Source organism: Anabrus simplex, chromosome 1, assembly GCF_040414725.1.
Source record: "Anabrus simplex isolate iqAnaSimp1 chromosome 1, ASM4041472v1, whole genome shotgun sequence".
NCBI lineage: Eukaryota > Metazoa > Arthropoda > Insecta > Orthoptera > Tettigoniidae > Anabrus > Anabrus simplex.
In genome coordinates this window covers 1,298,558,339-1,298,580,379 of record NC_090265.1, presented here as the reverse complement: position 1 = coordinate 1,298,580,379, position 22,041 = coordinate 1,298,558,339, and the positions used below count along the sequence as shown (strand labels likewise).

General features: G+C 38.8%; 1 protein-coding gene across 1 annotated transcript in view; it reads right to left on the bottom strand.

The window, feature by feature from the left end:
* The window catches only part of rump (rumpelstiltskin), a 187,770-nt gene that overhangs the window by 81,294 nt on the left and 84,435 nt on the right, over positions 1-22,041 (bottom strand). Inside the window, exons 5-6 of the mRNA XM_067137703.2 lie at positions 20,343-20,496; positions 1,503-1,658 (exon numbers count right to left, since the gene is read on the bottom strand). Of these exons, the coding sequence (XP_066993804.1) occupies positions 1,503-1,658; positions 20,343-20,496 (310 nt within the window). The remainder of the gene's footprint in view (positions 1-1,502; positions 1,659-20,342; positions 20,497-22,041) is intronic.

The window sequence follows — 22,041 nt, the reverse complement described above, 5'->3', positions numbered from 1 at the left end:
GAAAACCACCATTTAAGGTTAAAAATGCAGGTCCCTGGAAAAAAAGCTAAGTAGGGTTTTTAACACATGGGTGACGGGCCCCGAGAAATCTCGTAGTACGCTCGCCAGCGGTAGGTGACGGGCCCCGAGATATCTCGGTTTTATTCACAACATTGTTTTCGGTCTTCCTGTGACATCTCTTGACCATATATTGAACTATTTCGAACTTGCACACTGAGCAGAATAAATCGTAGATGTATATCTGCCACTTTTCTTTTATTCTTGGCCTCTTTTATTCTTTAATTTCGTTTCGAAACGTCGACTTTCTTTCTGCTGGTTCAGTCAATGACAAGATGGAGCACCCACAGAATACGGTGTTAACTGACGACTATAAGGATGCCGATGATCGATCAAATGGATATAGTGATAATGAATTAGTGGAAACTGAATGTGAGAGTGATAGTCGAAGTCATATACAAGCCTCTACACGCCGTAATTTACATAGTGTGCTTATGTATTCAAGCGACTCTGACGACGACAACAATGATGTAAAGTTTAATGATTTGTTGAATTAACACGCATTTGCTTGCTTATCTTAGATATGTTGAAGTACTACTAGGGGCATTGGTTGAGTACTCATCCCAACTTTAAAGATAAAATCTTAACTGGTTTAATATTTACGTACATTTTTATAATCAAGTGCACCCTAGTATGCTTAGTAGAAAGATGTCCAGTCCACAGGATGTGTGACAAGCTCAAGCATCCGGTCAGCAATGTGTGACGGGCCCCGAGAAATCTCGTAGAGCGCTCGCTAGCGGTAGGTGACGGGCCACGATATATCTCGATATTTCTGTTATTCCTCATCATCATTTTACAATTCCAGGTAGTAAGATGCAACCACTTTGCTGATAAAAAAAGCAGCAACAAGAATAATCGCATGGCGCCAGCTATTGGATGCATTTTAATTTGACACCATCTGCCTGCCAGCTCGTCAATTTCGACGGCGTTTTACTGTAAGCCTAATAGATGACAGAGTAAACTTAATCCCTCTTTGCCGCCTATGGCAGAGTTTTAATTAACTTTGTCAGATCAACACCAAATACATCACCAGATATCTTTTACATGCTGTCATCGTACGAAATGGCGTGTTGAATGGACTTTTTCGCCCATCAAAAAAAAGACTACACCTGCCATGTTTGAACCTGCTATCTTGAGATCTGGAAGACGACAACCCACTCATCTAACAGAAAGGTCTATACACATTAAGCAATTCCTCCCCAGGCTGCTATGTCGGTCTTAACCCTATCCATCTAACAGGTTCTAGCTCTTCCAATCTGATGTTTTTTTCTAACTCTTTTTCCAAGGGTACTTGGGCTATTCTCGCAGGCTCGTAAACTCTGCCGTCTTAATGTTGAGAGACACGTTACAATACACAAATAGCAGAATAGGATCATATATGCAGGACAACCAAACTTCTTATATGCCTATCTTCTCTAAGCTTATGAAACTTAGCAGGAACTTACTAGCAACATCTTGAAGAGGAGTTCCTCCAGCTCCTAGACCCATACCAATACTTCTCAATCCTTCTGGTAATTTTGGAGGACCTTCAGATTTGTGATCCACACGATCCATTCTCACTGTCAGTTTACGTTCGTACAACATTTGATTGTGGAACATAGCTAAAAAAAAACTGTTAAGGAAATTATAATGATAAAGGCTCAGCTTAGGAAGATAACAAGAATGGAGGGCAGCAACTTAAAAGAATGTAAATATACAGCAAATATACACAATGAATCAAGTAAACCCAGAAATTTTGACTGCGGTCTTCCATCAATAAAGGATAAAGAATTGGTAGAGAAAGAAAAAATCATCTGTTTCTAGTTCATAAATAAATCAACTGAATTTACTACCACAAATTATTGATAAATTAACACTACTTCAGTACAGAGTCATATAGAGAGTATGTACACAAATACACATAATAAGAACAAAGACAGATCAGCATTGGAAGACGGCAACAGAAAGAGGACACAAAGACAATGGCCTAGTCTTCGCCCTCATACACAGTCACCATCATACAGGAAAACTTCTACTCCATCTCATCCACAATTAGGGCTAGGTATTCAACATACATGGCCACAAAATTGGCAGGGTCACTCACTTATCCTCTTTTGGTGGTTTCTCCATTAATGACAGATAGCAACAATCTTAATGAGACTCAAATCTCTGCTGCCCTCATCCATGAATAATGAATACCTTTCAGCATAAAAACAAGATGGGCTGAGCAGTAATGCTCCAAACAATGAAACTTTTTTTGTGAAAAATTATTTTTCGTGATAATATTGCTTTTCCGTAATCATTACTCCTTTGACTGTAATGCCTTAATCGTGAGGTGAAATCCGTAATAATTATGGACAATCCGAAATAGCTGGTTCCTTTTCATGCCTCTAGTTCCTTGCAGTGTGCATTATGAGAACTCGTATTGCAAAGTGAATCTAATATATGAAGATAAGCGAGACATTGTGTCACGGCGAGCTGAACGCATAATTTGATTCTTGCTCCAAAACACTGCTTGTGACCACAGGCTGTCAAATAATGCCAACGGGTTAAGGACACAGGCTTTACAAAGCTATACCGGGGAAGAAAGGGATAAAAAAAAATCCCAGGGTCTGGAACAGGCTTTCTGGTAAGCCTTAAAAGAATAAATTCCATATTAGATTTCAAATCATAATCATCAAGAATCTCAACACTCACTAGATAGGCATCTAATAAAATCTATACTATAACAAATGTCAACACTCCCACTAATAATAAAAATAACTCAAGACAATAAGGAAACAAGTTTTGGAACCCACTCCACCAGACCATAAAACCATGCAAAACCATTAATCTGAGATTTCAACACTAGACTACACAGAGAAAGAAGATACTGCAACATCGGAAACTAAGCCACCCAAAACGGAGTAAACAAAACTGGCCAAAGACTCCTCTATCTCTGTAGAAACCATAGCCTAATGTACAAATCCACATATATTAAGAGAAAAACTCAAAAGCTCAAAACACAGACACTCTGACCACACTAAAGAAGAATGGAAACAATATCATGTCTTTATAAACAAATACCACCACAACAAGATTTACATCAAGTCTTCCGAGGAACAGACATAGGTTCGGATCACCATATAGTAAAAATTAAAATTAAATTAACTCCCCAAAAGAAAGTACAAAACCAAGCCCCTAAATATAAAAGACAAATGGACCTTAAAAAAACTTTTAAAAAAAACAAACTTGAAGACCGTAGTCGACAACCATAAACTGTAGAAGAATTGGCCTCAGGACTGTACAAAGTGTCAATGACGGAACAGCGAATGCGACAAGAGAAAAACGCATCATGCATGGCTATTTCACATATCCCTAAAACCAGAAATCTCCATCAAAAATCTTGTTAAGGATAGGAAACCACCCAAAGCTTAAGGAGAATAAAGAGACACCACCATAATAATATACTGAACTTAACTGAAAAGGAATTCAACAAAATAAAATAGAGAGGTTACTACAAAAGCTTCAAGAAGAAACTCCGAAAATTTAATTCCTCAACCCTACTAATGAAGGAAGAAAATGGTCAATGGCCAATAACAAGACAATGAGGCAATCACAGCCAAATATCTCCCAAACTCCTGAATTGCTAGGAACCGACATAACTTCTTAAAATGACACCAACACCAATTCTACCATCACCACCAGAAATAATAAGCACGCCACAATAAAATATCTTTCTTTGCTAGTGGCTTTACACCCCACCGACGCAGATAGGTCTTATGGCAACGATGGGATAGGAAAGGCCTTTGTAGAGATCTGGAAATATGCAGAAAAATCAGTAAAAATTGCCCTTCATCAACAGCTTGTCAACATATGGATTAGAGAAAAAACACCAGAACACCATAAGACCGTCATCAGCCATCCACCCACTACACAAAAGACCAGACAAAACCGATCCTAACAACAAGGAAATTTCACTACTAGAAATAACATGCAAAATCCTTTCAAGAATCACTCTCAACAGAATCAGGTTTTTTTTTTTTTTGCTAGCAGTTTAACGTCGCACTGACAAAGATAGGTCTTATGGTGACGATGGGACAGGAAAGGCGTACGGATGGGAAGCGGCCGGGGCCTTAATTAAGGTACAGCTCCAACATTTGCCTGGTGTGAAAATGGGAAACCATAGAAAACCATCTTATGGGCTGCAGCAGTGGGGTTCGAATCACTACCTCCCGGATGCAAACTCACAGCTGCATGTTCCTAACCACACGGCCAACTTGCCCGGTGCCCAGAATCAGTTTACAAGTCCAGCAGGAACTAGGAGAATACGAGGGACGTTTCAGACCTTGGCTGGAAGGGCTGACCTGACCTGATCACGAGTCTCAAGCTAATAATGGATTACAACAGGAGAAGACAAAGAGATATGGCAAAATGAAATGGCGTATGGCTTTTAGTGCCAGAAGTGTCTGAGGACAAGTTCAGCTCGCCAAGTGCAAGTCTTCTGATTTGACTCCCGTAGGTGACCTGCACTTCATGATGAGGCTGAAATGATGAAGACAGCACATACACCCAGCCCCCATTCCAGTGAAATTAACCAATGATGGTTGAAATTCCCGACCCTGCCGGGAATCGAACCTGGGACCCCTGTGATCAAAGGCCAGCCCGCTAACCATTTAGCCACGAAGCTGGACAGAGATAGGGTGGTAACATTTACAGACATAACAAAACATATGGATGCATCCACAGGAAATCTCTACTAACAATTCTAAGACACCATGGACTACACCCCAAATGAATAAATATGATGAAATTGACCCTCACAACAACCAAGTCAAAGATGAAATTTAAGGGCAAATTATCAGCAACATTTGGGAACAGGAAAATATTGAAGTGACTGACTATAACCACTACCGTTCAATTATGCTCTAGAAATGGTAATGGGATGGTTAAACACATGCACAAAAAAGTAAAATAAAAAATAAAAATAGGCAGAAAAAACTGCCTGGGTTTCACTGATGACTTGGCATTACCAGCATCTGACAGACAAAGGTAAAACACATTTTAGAATTGAAGAACATTGCAACTACAATTTGCCCCAAATTATCATTTAAAAAGACAAAAATCATGCTCCAAAAACCAATATAACGAAAATAACTAGAAATGATAATAAAAATTCTCAGCCAATTGAAATATCTCTGAGAAGTAATAACAAACCTAAACAAAAAACCTTGATACAAATAAGAACAAACAAGCTAGGTTAAGCACTAAAATTAACCCAGGACACCTCCAAAAAAAAGGAGGATCTCAAGGAAATTAACTTTACACCAGAAGACACAAGAGGTAAGAAAAATGAAACAAAAGACTAAGTCGAGGAGAGACACTTCTGCTTCACACTCACAAGAAGGAAACTCAGACTAATATAGTCAACACCAGAAGGGGCAGGAAGACTGGAATATATGAGGAAGTACTTTGAGGACTGAAGCCCTTAACACTCCCCTTATAGATAACTTAACCCTCGAAGTGGCAGTCATTTATGCTGTAGTAGCTACCGGTATTGCAGACTCTTAGAATGAATTGCGCCAAAAGTACAAGGAATAAGATGATGATTATACTAAAGCGATTATTTATCATCCAAAAAACGTAAGACCAAAAATATATTTAATTTGTTTATATTATTTATTTTTGCAATAGTTTTGCTAAATATAATACATTTATATTTAGGTCAAATTAAAGAAATGACATACAAAAAGAGCACCAGTTCATAGTAAATAGTAACCTGTATAGTTCATAATACAGTTATCTCGAAAAAATATACAATACATACAATTGTACGCTACCACTTGTACATTTCACTCAGCATCACTTGGGTGGATCTTTCTTTTTACTCCACGATTGTGCACTAGTTCATTCTGGACACGAGAATGTATACTACTATTACTACTACTACTCTTGCAAACACACAACATATAAGCGATTATTGTTCTGTAGCAGTTTTTCAGAGCATGAGAGGGGGTCTCCTACATGACCTGTTGGCCTCATATCTGAAATTGGGAACTATTAATTTAGCAATCCCCTAACTATACTGACCATGAAGTCTCTCCTTGGTAAAGGCTTATTAGTGTTCTTATGTACAGGATGTTTGCATTAAATAATGAAATATCTGGGAGATTTGAAAAACATTTGTTTTCAGTACCTTCTGGTCAGTCTGGAACAAGTGTTAAATGTTATCTGCACCTCCCATGAAGACATTGTACTTATGAATCAGTAGTGGTTTCAACCATTCATTTTTCTTTCAGGTCCTTACAACATTGTCCTCAGCATGACATCCAGTTGTGAGACAACCTAGTTCTCATGTTTTCTTCTCTTATTAACCCTCCCGTACTAACATCTGGTCTCCAAGACCGCCCACCCAATTATTCTGCTGTAACTTTAGTGCGCATGCTTCGCTTACGCTTCACTCATTGGTACCTTCAAATCGGTCGGTTTACTTACTGTTACATGAATGTTAAGTGGCTGGCACAAGTTCTTACAATGAATTCCTTTATTTTGGTCTCTCAGACCAAAGTTAGTACTCGTGCTACTTTCTGCTGGAAATGAAACTAAATGAATTACGAATGTGAACAAGAGTACGAGCTGAAATTACTACTGGAATCTGAAGAGAATGCCGTGATTGCAGAATATTTTGTTGAAGAAGATCACCGTGAATGTCATGAAGATGATTTGGAGCTGGAAAAGGACATGGAGATACAGGATGAGCAAGATTTTGATAATGGGACTCTACCCAACAAAAATGACAGCTTAATGTGACTCACTTTATTGGAAAAGACGCCATGAAATGGAAACTGCATATACCTCCTCAAAATGCGAGAACTCGCTCAGTGAATCTCGTAACTGAGGTGAAAGGACCGGCAAGAAATTTGACTTCTATTGTAGATACAGTTGAACCCCACTTAACCAAACTTTGCTTAACCAAAATGTTCTGGCAAAATTGCAGAGTAATATTTTGTTTTTACAATCTCAATCTTAGCCGTCGATATTAGTAATTCTCTTGCTATATGTGCTGAGAGCTACTAGGCAAACCCTATTTTTATATCATGACTTATGCCTTTGCTGGCGAGATGTAGTGTTTACAGTGCACTATGTCTTCTTGTATGGGCTATATCAAATTTGTTACTTTCATTGACCTGTCTCAGTCTCATCCTTGGCTTTGACAATATGAAAGTGACTGAGGTATGAGTGATGCTAGTAATACCATTGCTTATGCAGCCAGTCCGTTATGAATGGTATGAAGATATCGCTCATAGGGTCGATTGGTGCATGCATTTCAGTGGGCTTGGCAGACTGATATGTAATAGCAGCGGCTGGCTCGGTGAGGAAAGCAACGGGAAACTACCTCACTCCTCACTTTCCTAGTACGCCTCTTCAGTGACGCCTAAGCTATTTATGACAGCTGCAGAGGATCAAACCAGCCTTCGGGCTGAATACCCAACATACATACATAACAGAATACACGTGTAGCATAAAACAAACAGTTTGTTTCTTATCATCTAGTCCGTTCAATGATACATTTTTTCTGGAACAAGCAGAAACTATTATTATTATTATTATTATTATTACTGTATTATTCGTCACTAAGATTATGTAGACTGAGGTTGACGTTGCTTCAGTTGCAGGAGTTTCATCTTGTTTATTGCTCGGACTATACTGCAGCTTCTTTAGGAAATGAAGATAATTATCAAAATTCTACCAGTGCATGTAGTTCTCAGAGTGTCCATAGTACTCCAATATTACCAGGTCATGAAAAGCCATCCCAAGTGCAATCTTATGTACCTGCCCCTTCCAGACATTCGTCACAGACTGCAACCTGTGGAGCAGTGAAGCAACAGTTGGTATCATAGCTTTTACCAGTACAAAAGAAAATTATGTACAGCAGAGGCCGGATAAGCCAATTTCACAGTTGTTTTCCGCAGATTTCCAGCCTTTTTCCATAGTGGAAGATGAAGATTTTGTAGCCTTTTATACTGAACTTATCAAGCACGTTGGCTATACTGTTACAGTAACGTAGCTGTTCGATTACATTTGAGAGAAGAAGAGGTCGAAGTCCACAGTTGGCAGCCTGGAAGATGGTTTTCCACTTACACACTAGGCGATTACCTAATTAAGGCTAGGGTCATTTTCATCCTATCCCTGAGCTATGATATCATTGCCATGAGATGAAGTTTGTGCCAGAGAGACATGTTTTGTCTAATGTCTTGTCCAATAGGAGAACTATTTCCTTAAAGCTCATTCAGTCGGCATATGAACAGTGCGCGACACACTCTACTGAATGTATTTCATAATGTCTGGTTCTAATGTTTAACTTGGATATCTAGCAATAGCAAGAGTTACCTGGCTGTCGCTGCACATTTTTATATGAAGGTTTTGCATCGTCTGTAATGAACAGATGAAGGGACAGTGGGACTGAAGAAAGCGAGATGGAGATACACTACTGCTACTGACATACTTGTTGGTAAGGTGCAGATAAGGGCAGCAGGTAATAGCTACTGTTCCAAAAGCTCACCTGCAACGTGTATTATGTTAATTTTATAAAGTAATATAGTAATACTCAAGCCGCACAAGAACATTATACTGGAAAGCAAGTTGTTTCCATAGCTTCATTCTGCGTCTACAAAATTGAGATAAATAACAAACTGGAACTTTCAAATTCCAGGCCTTTTTCCAATTACCCTGGGCCATTACTTACGTGAATAAAGCCCAGTTTTACTGTACAGTAGAATGCACTTCCTGACTCCAACCCTACGAAAAGTGTTTCCACAGTGGTCAGTCGTGTAATGTAGTTGTATCCAGACGAACGTGTGCATTAAGACTGCCACAAACACCAAAATCCTGAGCTAGGGGAATTAACCAAAAGTGGATAAAACAAAAGAAAAAAACTATAGAATTTGGGGGAGAGAGCCTATTGTTACAGATATCAGAAAGAAAAAATAAAACTAGAAATGAAGGAATTATATACACAGTGAAACCTCATTAGTGCATTCATGAAGATATTTTCTCGCTAAGCACATCATAAATTCGAAGTCCCGTTTCACATTAAATCTATATAAAAATTCCTCGCTTAGCGCGTCAGAAACTTTTGTTATTACCACTTAGCATGATCAAATTTTTCGTAGCTCTGAAAAGGTATTTTGTCATCCCCCGTGAAAACAGGAAAAAAAAAATGAAGACTCTCAATATAGCTCGCACACTTGTTCCAATTCACTGTATCACACATTTAGAAAATCAATGTACAAAAAGCATTAAACTGAACAATGTAATGACCGCAGTGGTTAGAATTACTAACCTCATAAGATCAAGGGCCTTACATCATCGTCAATTCAAGGAATTCCTAGCAGAAAGTGACAGTGACCTTGGTGATTTGCCTTATTGCGCTGTTCGCTGGCTTAGTCAAGGCAAAGTACTCAATGTGTTTTTTCAACTACAACAAGATATAGCTACATTCATGGAGTAACAAAATGTGCCAGTCCGCGAACTACAAGATCACAGAAGGATTTGTGACCTCGCCATTCTTGCAGATTTAACAGGTCATTTGATGAAAGTTTCCCTCAAGGAAAAGGGTTTAATAACTACAGAAAACTTTGATAGAGTGAAATTGTTCAAATAAAATTGTGTCTGTGGGAGCGTCTGTTCATGAACAGAACTATTTCACATTTTCAAAAACTGCTTAGTGTTTGAAAGTGTTACGGCTGAGGATATTGATAGGTACGTCAAAATCATAAAAAAACCTTTATTTGGAATTTGATTCCAGATTTAACAATTTGGCGTGTCTGGAAACTGATTTTCAACTTTTAACCACGCCATATTCCATTGTTGCAGATAACGTTGATCCAGACCTACAATTAGAGTTAATAGATTTACAGTGTGATAGAGAACTAAGAGATAAATTTGGAAATGAGAAGGATGTGTGTGAAGTTTATAGACTTTTTTTTATAAAAAAAAAGTTTCGCCAATTGCATAGGTTTGCAGCAAGATGTTGAGTATTTTCGGCTCTTCGTATGCCTGTGAACGACTCTTTTCTATTTTAAAAACAACCAAACCATAACAGAGAAGCCAGTTGTCAGATCACAATTTAAAGTGTGCTCTTAAACCTAGTGTTTCTCAAACATTAACTCCAAATATTGAAAAACTAGTCAACGAAATAAGACTACAAAAATCAAGGAAACCCACGAGTGGCAACTGAGTATCGATATCATGAAGTAAAACGTATGTTTTGAGTTTAAAGATTACTCTCTGTACTATTTTTGTTGTAAAACTGTACTCTTTGTTAATATTAGCACTCATTTTACAGTGCACGATATTGTCAAACACAGCAATTTTTTGTTCAATATCGGTTCCGAAGATGCACCGACAGAAAACAAGTTTAGTTTGTATATGTAGAAATAAAGTTGCTTTAAAACTCTAAGTTACGTTACAATAAAACATGCAGAGAGAAATATGTACTACAGATGCCGCATTGTACCTGCAGCCCTTGGGCCACCCCCTATGAATGGCGTTGTGTTTCCCCTCGCCCCTCTAGCCTTCACTTCTCAGTTACAGAACTAAGTACTTCGTTTCGCTGCCTGAGCAGAGTGTGCGACGTGTTACCCTACATCACACGTACACGCAGTTGGCTGACCCTGGTTTATACAGTAAAACCTAGTTAATTCGAAGTCGTTTGGACGCAAATATCGGACTTTGAACTCTTAATTCAGAAATGCCAACCCTTGCCGCATCAAAAAATATTCTAGGACCTGTACTGCATGCAATTACCCTTGATTCATAGTTTGAAACTTCGAAATGCCATGAAAAAAAAAAATTTTTTTAATGTATCGAACAAGGTGCATTTACAGTATTCAAATTCACGAGACAGTATTCACTTGGATAACTCACTGACAAACATAACCTCACGCAACGAAGGAAACCAAAAGCATGATTCAAAGACTAGGAGAAATCTAAGCTGGCTCCCCTGAGCAAGTCCTTTATTCATTGGATTACTGTACTGAATGCATTTTAGATGTCCTGTACTTGCACCGAAAGTACCCCATACCCTTAAAACATCATGGTTTATAGAAACCTACCTATGACGAGGGGAGAAAGTCTCTCTCTTCCGTCTGAATTCAAACACAGTACAGTGACTCGCCTATCCTTGTGCGATTTCCTGCCATGGTACTTATCTCGTAATTCAGAAATGCAAACCCTTGCCGGATCAAAAAAGTATTCTAAGGCGCATTAATGCACCCTATCTCCTTGATTCACAGTTTACACCTTTCAAATGCTTGGAAAAATCTATTCCAGAAATTTATCCAACGAGGTGCATTTATATTACCAGTATTCAAATAATGCACTTAAATAAATCACTGGGAAATATAACCTAACACATTGAAAAAAAAAACACACGATTTGAAGACTAGGACAAATTATGCTGGCTCCCTTGTGCAAGTTCTTTATTCATTGGATTACTGTACTGAACGCATTTTAGATGTACTGTACTTGCACGGAAAGTGCCCAACGCTCTTAAACCATTGTGGCTTATTGAAATTTCCTATGACGAGCGAAAGAGTCCCTCGCTTCCGTGTGCATTGCAACACTGTGCAATGATCCCCTTTGTACGATTTCCCAGCTGGCACTTCCTTCCTATAACACCATAAGTCCGTTTAGGCTCGGCATTAAAAAACCAATGCAGATTCATCGGTGTTGACAATATTTGGTGCGTACGAATAGATTATATGAGCCACACTTTTTCGCCAACTGTCGGCATTGCCAGTGTTCGCGGATTCTGCTTCTCCGCACACTGCCTGCTAAGTGATATTACAATGCTCCTTAAAACGCTGAATACAAAGGAACTACAATTTTACTTGAACTTAGCAAATATGAAACACACTGTAGACACACCAATGTGAGTGAAAATACTGAAAACTACCCCAGCACGTTCTGGAAGATACGTTCTATCATGACGCAGAGAAAATTCGAATTTAAATTACTCTGGAAGAAAAACTATTTTAAAATATAAAGGGAGTTTGAATTAAAGTAAATTTCGGTAATGGGACCGACATTCTTCAAATTACGAGTTATCCGTATTTCGAATTAAACAGTTTAAATAACATGCAAAACCGTACCTCATGTTTCCGGGAATGAGAGCTTCCTTGAATTACGCAGGACTTTGAATTAACCGATTTTGAATTATCAAGGTAATTTTGTTTTCTTGGGTCCTTTTGTCATCCCATAAAAGCTCTCTGACTAGATGATAAAATGTTGTACCTTTACTAAGTCTTGTTAATTTCAGGGTTGATTTCAACACTTCCCATTAATAATGCTACCCAGATATATAAACTGTTCTACATTCTCTAACCGTTCTCTGTTCACTTGGCTTCTCTTTTTCTCTTTTCCAGAGCATGACTACAGTTTTCATTTTACTAATTACCATTCCAAACTCCAGATTTATGTCCAGTCTCCTTTGTACTCCCTTTTCTCCCTTTCCCCAAATCACCACATCATCTGCAAATACAAAACCATTCACTTCATCACTACTGATACTCTGTAATACACGTTTTATGATTCCATCCATCAATATAATAAACAATAATAGCGACAGTGCACTTCCTTGCTTGAGACCTTTTTTTGTATAAAATGTTTCAGTTACCACTCCCCACTTGTACACTGCTTTCACCCTCATGATACACAATGGGTTCTTGAATTAGTGTAGATTTCAATACAGACCAGTCATGAAATTTGTAACATGTAAGGCCATCGATATTGACTGGACATCTATATCTTAAGCAGAGGTGCCAACCTTTCAAGTGGGTCATCAGTAATCGCATTTTTAACTCGTGCACCGCCACCCGCAAAACGCCTGAGTCAAATCCAAAGCACCCAGTTTGCCCTTTCCAACAGCAATCTATTCATATCACACAATAAAATTTGCTCATTACCAGCTAGTTTTGTGATAAAAATTCTTTGTAGCTTGTTTTGCACACAGCAGTTGCTTTGCAAAGTAGGTTTTCTTGAAACATACTTCCCCCTGAGATGACATTTTTGCAATCAGAACCATAAGCGATTCCAGTATAGATGTACTTAATGCAGGCCTGAATTTTGTCAGATTTTTCCCAACGACACCGAAAACTCTTTCTGTGGGAGAGTTACTGTGAGGTAACTCACTTAATACTGCAAATTACTTAAGGTTTTATATATAATTTGTCCACTTTCATTTTTAAGCTCTGCAATGTTGTCCCAGGTCACATCGATGTTAGATCCATGTACAATATATTCAGGGAAAAGTATTACACTGGTAAACTGCAAATTCCTCTTCAAGTTTGTCATGTTCACTTTCCTTGACCAAACTTGGGAATCTACGAACAAAATTTCAAGAGATAGATAGGAAACCGTCATTCTGAGAGAGATGTCTACAACTTCGGCATAACGAAGAAATTCAAAGGGAAATTTTTATGATAATGTAACTGCAACGTGCCATATAAAACCTTTCTTTCTAGCCTATTTCAATCCACTGCTGGATATAGGCCTTTCATATGCTTCCATCGTCTTCGGTCTTGAGCCACTTGGAACCAGTGTGTTCCAGCCAACAGCTTTATGTCATCGAGCCATCTCTTCCAGGGTTTTCCAATACCTCTCGTGTTCCCATGGCCTCCAGTGAACAATCCTAGAGGTCCACCTGTTGTAGTCTTGTCGAGCTACGTGTCCTAGCCATTGTCATTTTAGTCTTGCTACTCTCTCCAGGATGTCTGTTATGTTCGTTCTTCTCCTGATGTCCTCTGAACGGATCTTGTCTCTAAGGCTGATCCCTAGCATCTGTCGCTCCATGGCTCGTGTTCGCTGAAGCTTTCTAGCACTTTCCTTCATCACAGTCATCGTTTCCAGACCGTAAGTAGTAACTGGCACCACGCACGTATTATAAACCTTGGTCTTCAGGTTAATTGGAACATCCTTGTTGGTCAGTATGTCCTGGCTTTTACTCCAATTACCAAGTCCTCCTTGGCTTTCTGGTATTTCCTCCTCCTGAATTCAACACCCAAAAGGGGGGGTTGATTCTAACTTAATACAATATGGCTGAACAAATCTAATAGGTCAGTTAAAAACCAGTAAGCTTCCTCCTAAGAAGATGTATGGCTGGAGCATCTTGCAGATATAAATTCATTAAGTTAAAGACTGTAGGTGTACTCTGAAGAAAGTAGCACATTTTTGTGTATGGGTCTTGTAAGAAGATTTTACAGTTTAAAACTGTTTGGTGCTCTAATTTTTCTGGTGGGGCTCACTACAGAATGATTGTCAAAGCTTGCCACTGCTCAAGAACTCAATAGACAGAAGAAACAAGAGCCAAGGGGCACGGATATATTTCAAAATGTTGTGACCCTCTGTACCACAAACAGCCTGATATACTTTCAACACTTTTGCCTTATAGAACCCTTATCAAGATAGTAATATAACTGAGCCAAAAAGTTTTGCCCATTGACTGGTAATTGGGCTGCTGCTTTTCGGGCACAGATGTGTATGAGATGACATGAACAACCCAGGACAAACAGAATGCCCGTCCTTCACAAGTTTGGCAACACCCTGATTTCCCCTATCACTGTGTATGCACTGTTAGATGAAAAAGAAATGCATTTTACTCATGGAATGACTAAAGAAGAAAATTCACTATTAATAAACAAAATTCCCTCGCATGTGTTGTCAGTACTCTAACAATAGGAGAGTTGATATTTGACCTCTCTGAGCATTAAAGAAAGAGACAACTATACGATAAAGTTTAACTGCATTTGAATCCATACTACCATCAGTAGCCAAAGAAAAGGGCGTTATTTGCACAAGTTCACTTATTTCCTTTTTTGCCTTAGATGCCTTGTACTGAACTAAAGCAGAGGTTTTAGTTCTTGCACAACCATATTTCTGAGATATTTTAGTTGGGAAAAAATTGATCTAAATAAATTTCCATCATGGTCTGAAAGGGATAACAGAATATTATGGTCTAAAACAAATTATGTGAACAGTAATTCGTATCAGTCACGCCGTTTCATTACTTTTTACAAAGAACGATGGAACAGACTGGTTTTGTATTTTTGATTCACCATATGTATGATTCTTGGATTCTATGTGTCTCCTCCAATTATCTCGTCCACCGTGAGCCACAGAGAAATCACACTAACAAAAACTGCAGAACACGTAGTTTCCACAAACGTGAAGCAATAAGGTATGGACATTCGTTTATGTAACCGCCTCCATATTTCTGTAACTGATGTCTTCTTAGAAGAAGATGCAATTTGACAATAGCTCCGCTTCATTTTACACAACCAATCACTTCTTTTCGAATCAACAACTAGAATAATTAGAATTGAAACACGCTAAATATACCTCTACGCACACAACAAAGAGAGCAGAACGCGTGCACTGGAGAACAGAAGAGCAAGGAGTAGAGCCTACTTCACGGCCAACCTGATCAGTCATTTTAGATAACAGAGCAGCGTATACCTATGTAGCTGGCCGTGATTTAACGACATTCGTGGGGAAACAAAAGGAAGTGACAACCAAATAACCGCCAAATATGTTTACATTGAAACGAGGGTTGACGAGTAATGCTGTAAGGGATTGAACATTTTTTACTTCTTTTCTTTTTTTGTACAAATTAACCTTTAACATAATATTGTTGCTTTCCCCTTTGACTGTAATGCCGTAGTTCCAGAGTGAAATCCGTAATCATTACGGACAATCTGTAATAGTCTGCACCGCTGCCGACTGTCCTTTTCAGGAGTCCTATAAATAGAAGTCATGGTTGATCCATTGGGAGCCTTTACCAGACTGTCTGTAAAAGGAACTCCATGGATCCCAGTTTCCATTTCCACTCCCTCTAAGAAAAGAAGAATCAAACAGGAGGTGTGGCTGGATGCTTTATCTTGATGTAACCATACCTGGTTTTTTATTCTACCATAGCTGATGGTATGTAGAGTTCACCTTCACGCCATTTGCAACATGGCGCGATGATCACAAAACCCCTTGGAAAACTTTCATGCATTCTTTATACAATGTTTGATAACTCTTTTTGTTTCTAGGGTGGTAGCAGATCGAGCGGAGTTTCTTACAACCACTAAGGTACACACATCCTTCGTCTCATGGCACTACATTTTTCCATCTTGTCCCCTGCCAGATAACCCTCATATAGCTTTCTTGTGTTAGCGAGATGTTCTGAAATGTGACGAGGCAACAGTTTGTGAACTCTACCCTTATGCCACTTTTCTAACTGTACGTCCTTGATAATTAGGGTGTAAACCGTTGACACCGATATCCCCAAGTTATGCACGATAGTCAATTGGTGGGGGGGGCAGGGTTACCACCGGAGAACAGGGCTGCACCACTTCTGATGTACGGCTGGTGGCTGATCATGGATTTGTCAGTTTTCTCCAAGCCCAGTAGGCCTTTGTCTTTTTTTATTCAATATACAGCACTGTTCCCGTCCTTTGGTACAAAGGAATCACGCTTTTTGGATTGCAGGATAGCTACATTTACCATCATAACGGGCTGTTATGTAGCTCTCCCAGTAAGGGTCAATCTGCTTCGGCCTCAAAGCAGCTAATGCCATTAAACTCTAAACACACATTCTTAGTACTAACGTGAATCATCACTTCCCGTTTTGACAAGCTAAAGTTGAAAACACCGCCAGCAGCTTTCAAACTCGTCACCAGAGATCTTGAACGACCTTGCGTGCAAAGTGGTCAAAAGAATGGTAGAGGTAACACAGTGAATTCAGGAAGAGATTTTGGAAGAAAAGGCAAAAGTCATCAAGCCAATCAAGTTCCAACACACACTATGAAAGGGAATAACGAAACAATAAGAAGGTTATTAGTTTAACAAGCCATGAACTACATTTACGGTTTTCGGACATGCCAAACAAATGATACTATGCGTTAACAAAAACAGGGAGACAACGAACAAACGAAATTAAACAGTATGATAAAACTAATTACCTCCACACCCTATAGATATCCATAAATACACAAAGATTTCCCGGTTTTTATTCTCATGGAACATCTGGCACTATCTGGGTGATTGATATCGTACTTAATCCAAACAATGTGGCCTCTCTCATCGCCATTACAGCTGTTTAGGTAAATCCTAATGTGATATAGAGAACAAGCATGAAACAAGACTTAAAACTACGGGTCTAGCTTTCAACGGACAGTCATCCAAAGAATGCTTAAAGTCACTATGTATTACATTCGGAAGTACAACTCCTAACATATGCTAGCAATCAGCTGGTGGGATGATACACTTTCTACAGAACGGCTTTATTTGAAAGGGGTGGCCTCCGTTACACATACAATTGGGAATAACAAATCAATTTTTAATAGATTCTCAATGTTTGGGCCCTATAATCAGGAACGAAAATATTTTATTAAACATATCAATCTCGAATGCTCTCTGTAACAGTGAAGATACTTCATTCGGGATAATAATGCCGGTAGCTGGGAAATTTGCAGCACAAGCCCAAAGAAGATGCACAAGACAAAAGCATACCTGCCAACTTTACAAAACCAAAAATCAGGAGATTTCGATAAGAAAATCAAGAGAGATTTGATCAAAATGCTTATTCTACATGCCTTGCACAATACAGGAGTACTACGGTACTTTAAATGGAGGCAGTGATTAGTAGGGCACAGATTTTTTTAAATGTAATGTCACTATCTGTTGGTCTAGATCTGGTAAAAGCATACAAGTGCAAGTCCAACTAGAGGCATATAATACAGAGAAACATGGCATGGAAATCAGAGAGGAGAAAAGCAAAACAGTGATGACAACACGAGAAATGGAAGGTAAAGTAATCGTTAGTATCAAGGACAAAATCATGAGGTAGTTGAATGTTTCAAATACAGTGGATGCTCGATTCTCTGCTTTTAGAGGGACGAAAAAAAAGGTACAACATGGGGAAAAGGAGAATCTGGGAATGAATGAAATCAAACAATTAGACTAAACATCACAAAAATGAAATTTACATAATTACATACCTGCCAACTTTCAAAAAGAGAAATCCGGAAGATCCTAAAGCGAATTCTTTTTAACAACATGTGCATGCGTCGCAAAGTCGCGAGACATAATGAAAAAGGACGGCAAGGGGGTAGATTATAAACAATACCAATACAAGTCAAATATGTTTATGATCACCCCTGAAATTAAACACCTACAAAAAAAGTTACATCTTGAGTGCTCCTGTTTCCACTGAACACTGGGAACACTTCCCGTGATCGTATAAAACAAGGAAATTAAGTAGAATATGCCTCCCTAAAAGACTGATATCGTTTCTTAGTTTCATTCATTACGAAAACCACTAAAAATACTCAATCAGCAATAAATTCGTCACAATTCCACGAGTTTCAGTACTACCGCCAATGTTACACCCACACACAAGCGAAGCTTTTCACAGCTGCTATGAAGCACGACAGTTACGAAAGCTGTTATACATAAATTCATAGCCTTCTACATTTCACGGATTTCTTTTCTTCAAAATCACAGCCTGCTAGTTGTCTGGGAACATCTCAGTGAATGAAGTAGCAGTTGAGGTCGAACAGCTGACAAAAGCACTGTGATAATCGATAATGTGATAAAGGATACATTAACCGGTCAAATTTCAAACACTACATCCCTTATTACCAGCTATCGAAAGTCAAATTCGATTCGACTGCAGAATGATATAGATGCTGATTCCCATAGGGAAACTGAAGTATTTGTTCTGAATGAGTAAGTTTATAATACCAATATAATTGGTCCATTATTGGACATTATAAATTTTCCAGCTAACTTATTCCTGGTTGCCAGCGTTTCGCCCCCGTGTGCTAGGCTGGGCTCATCAGTTGGTACCTAGTACACCTACCAAGACTCCGGCCAGTGCATACCATGGAGGCCACTGCGTAGACTAATTGTAGCCACCGGCAGTGCCAATGCACCACGAGAGACTTTCTCATTGTCAAACATTCATGCCTGCTTGGCCATCAGATGATAAACTGCTGATTTTCACGTCTCTTGGCCATTTGATCAACGTCTAAGTGTGTGGATGTGAAGCAGCAAGGCGGGTGGCGCCTCTTTCATCAGGCAGCAGGTCTTCAGCAAGGTAATGGCCGTTTAACATCTTATTTCTAGCTAGCTCAGCAGTCTAACCCGCGGGAAAGGTCCAAAACTTTAATATGTAACCATTTTCTCTAAAATGTAAGTTCTGCTGGCTTATGTAAAAAACTTATAAAATCTGGAACTGTAATTCGGGGATAGAGAGTGATTTACCCTCATTTTGGTTTTGAGGTGACTACGTTTTGGTAACTGATTTTCTTCCCTTCCTTAATGTTTTAAATTTTCTTAGACGGGTCACCTCCATAGTATGGGAATAGCCCCTGTCTCATCTGCTTAGTGCCTGTTAGGTTTTAAGAAGCTGCATAGAGGAGTGCAAGTATTCGCCTCCTTTCATTTTGTGCTTGGGCCATTTATTTAACTGTTATTTCTTTTACACGAAGGCCCTGTACGTTGGATACGAGATACCCGTTTCATTTTTGTAAATTGTGCCTTGATGGCAAGTTATTGTAAGGTCTGATATTGCCTTGAATAGGCTTGAAAAACTGAGAGCGCATCAAGCAGGCATCAATTTTTGACAATGAGACAAAGTCTCATCTCATCCATGCAGTGCGGATGCCACCGTGCTTGTTTACAACTAGCAGCAAACTGAGGTGCTTTTTATTTTCAGTACTTCAGCTCAGAGTTTCTATTTACACAGAGAAAATGGTTTCAGATAACATGACATCGGGTAGGCTGCAAAACAAAAAGAATAAATCTCTCTGACCAGCTAACCATGATAATGAACTTATATAAATGTTCCGTGCTCCAGGATGGAAGTGTCCGTCAAAGTATGTTACCGCCTCACGATCGCAGGATGGAAGGTTCCGTCAAAGTATGGCAATGTGTTAAAGTGATAGGGAAGATTGCTGCTATGTCTAGGAACCACTGCACAATGATGTGGGCCGATGACCTAGGTGTTAGGCCCCTTTAAACAAGCACAATGATGTTTACAAAAGGAGAAGGGTGGAATGTAGAATAATCATGCTGTACATGAACCATACAAATAGAGAGAACTGTCAGACTGACATAAGAGCATAAGGAAACAAAACTCTAAATGTTTCAAGACAAAGGGATATGAAAATACTAAATGTGAACAGACTAATTGAATGGCAGTTAACTTGTTTCACAGAGGGTTCTCAAAACCATTAGTTCCCACTTTTCCAAGCGACTGATCAGCACCTAAAGGATACAAATAGCCTGGACAGCTTCCACAGGATGCTCATACTCAACAACTCCAAATCCTCTGCTTTTTCCTTCTTTATCAAGGCTCAGTTCAACATTTGAAACTTTTCCTGCCAGTCTGAATACTTCTTTTAATTTCTTTTCATCCACTTTGTAATCCAGCTGGAAAAAATGAATAAAAACAGATTAACACAAAGTTCACAAAGATGGTGATAAAACAAAAATACCTTAGACCCATGCTGGTGCTAAACCTAAACTTTTGCACAAAACAGCAATTCCCTAAATTGCTAACAGGATCACTTCTTCAATCAAGTTCTTATGTGATATATTAACAGAGTAGGTAGAGTATATTAGGTAGGCCATTCCCGCTCAGTACTCTCATTGGTCGATCACGCGTGATGTAGACTGGAGGGCTAGGAGTGCGCGCCTACATTTGTCTGCATGAAGCATAAACGTGGATAATTAAGAAAAATCCTTTCAATTTTTAATAAATTATTAAAAGGTTGCACTTATTAAAATAAAATGGAACTTTACATACCTCCAGGAATAAATCATTTGATACTGTGGATAAATAATAGAATAAACTCTTGAGTAATTACATACATAGAAACACTACAATAGTTGTCGACTTAATTGTATTTAGAACTCGCGTTATGATGACTTAGGAACGTGGTGAAGAAGTTGAAGCTGCCCACAGTCGACTCTTCTGCACCAAAGGCTTCTTAATAGCCTGTATTCGATTTATTTTTTGTCGAGGTGACATATTTTAATGAAAGTCCTACTTCCGATGTACAGTTCGGGAAATTTTTATTTAAGTATAGAAATTAAAATCTGCATCAATTATTTCACATTTATAAAATAATATAAAGCCCGTGAAAACTGCCAAACAGTACCTCAAATTGCATAATTATTTGATACCATTCTTCGGTTGAACGAATAAGGATTCCCTTTGAAATAAATGAGTGATAACCAGTCCTGAGCTACATCCTGTAGCAACGCAAATATTTCACCTTAATCACCAAAGCTGTGTCGGGCTGCATGGCTAAATTGTCCAAGAGGTCTCTGGTTCGATTCCCAGCCGGGTCGTGGATTTTAACTTTCATTAGTTAATTCTTATGCCTCAGGGGTGGGGTCTTTGTACCGTGTTCAACATTACAATTCATCTTAAGTAGAGCCCAATCCTCACAGATGTGCAGGTCGCCTATAGACCAGCACCCAGTGTTGCTAACCAATAAATCTTTTCTCCGCTAAATTATAGTTGAAAATCCGCTAAATTTTGAACTGAAGCAAAATAGCATATACCAGCTGTTTTAATAAGAGATTAACTCAACACTCGCCAGTTGCAGAACAGGAGTTCATTTTCTCCTCCGTGCACTATATACTCTGAAGCAGATGTGATGAGTTGAGGTCCTGTGGTTTCACATGAAGCCACATGGTACTATTCTTTTTCGAAGAATATGCTGGCAGTTCACAACAGTAAAGACCATATGGAAATTTTCAAATCTATTTCGAAAGTTATTTTCACTTTCATTACTGTTTTGTTTTTGGTAAGTGCGGAAAGAATTAATGTCAAACAATTTCCCATTTATATTGCACTGCCAATAGTGATGTCCGTATTTGACATCACTGGGAAGCTCAACCAACTAGTCTTTTAAAGTTTAATTATTTAACTACTCTTTACGAAATATCTGACTAGTTTTTAACCTT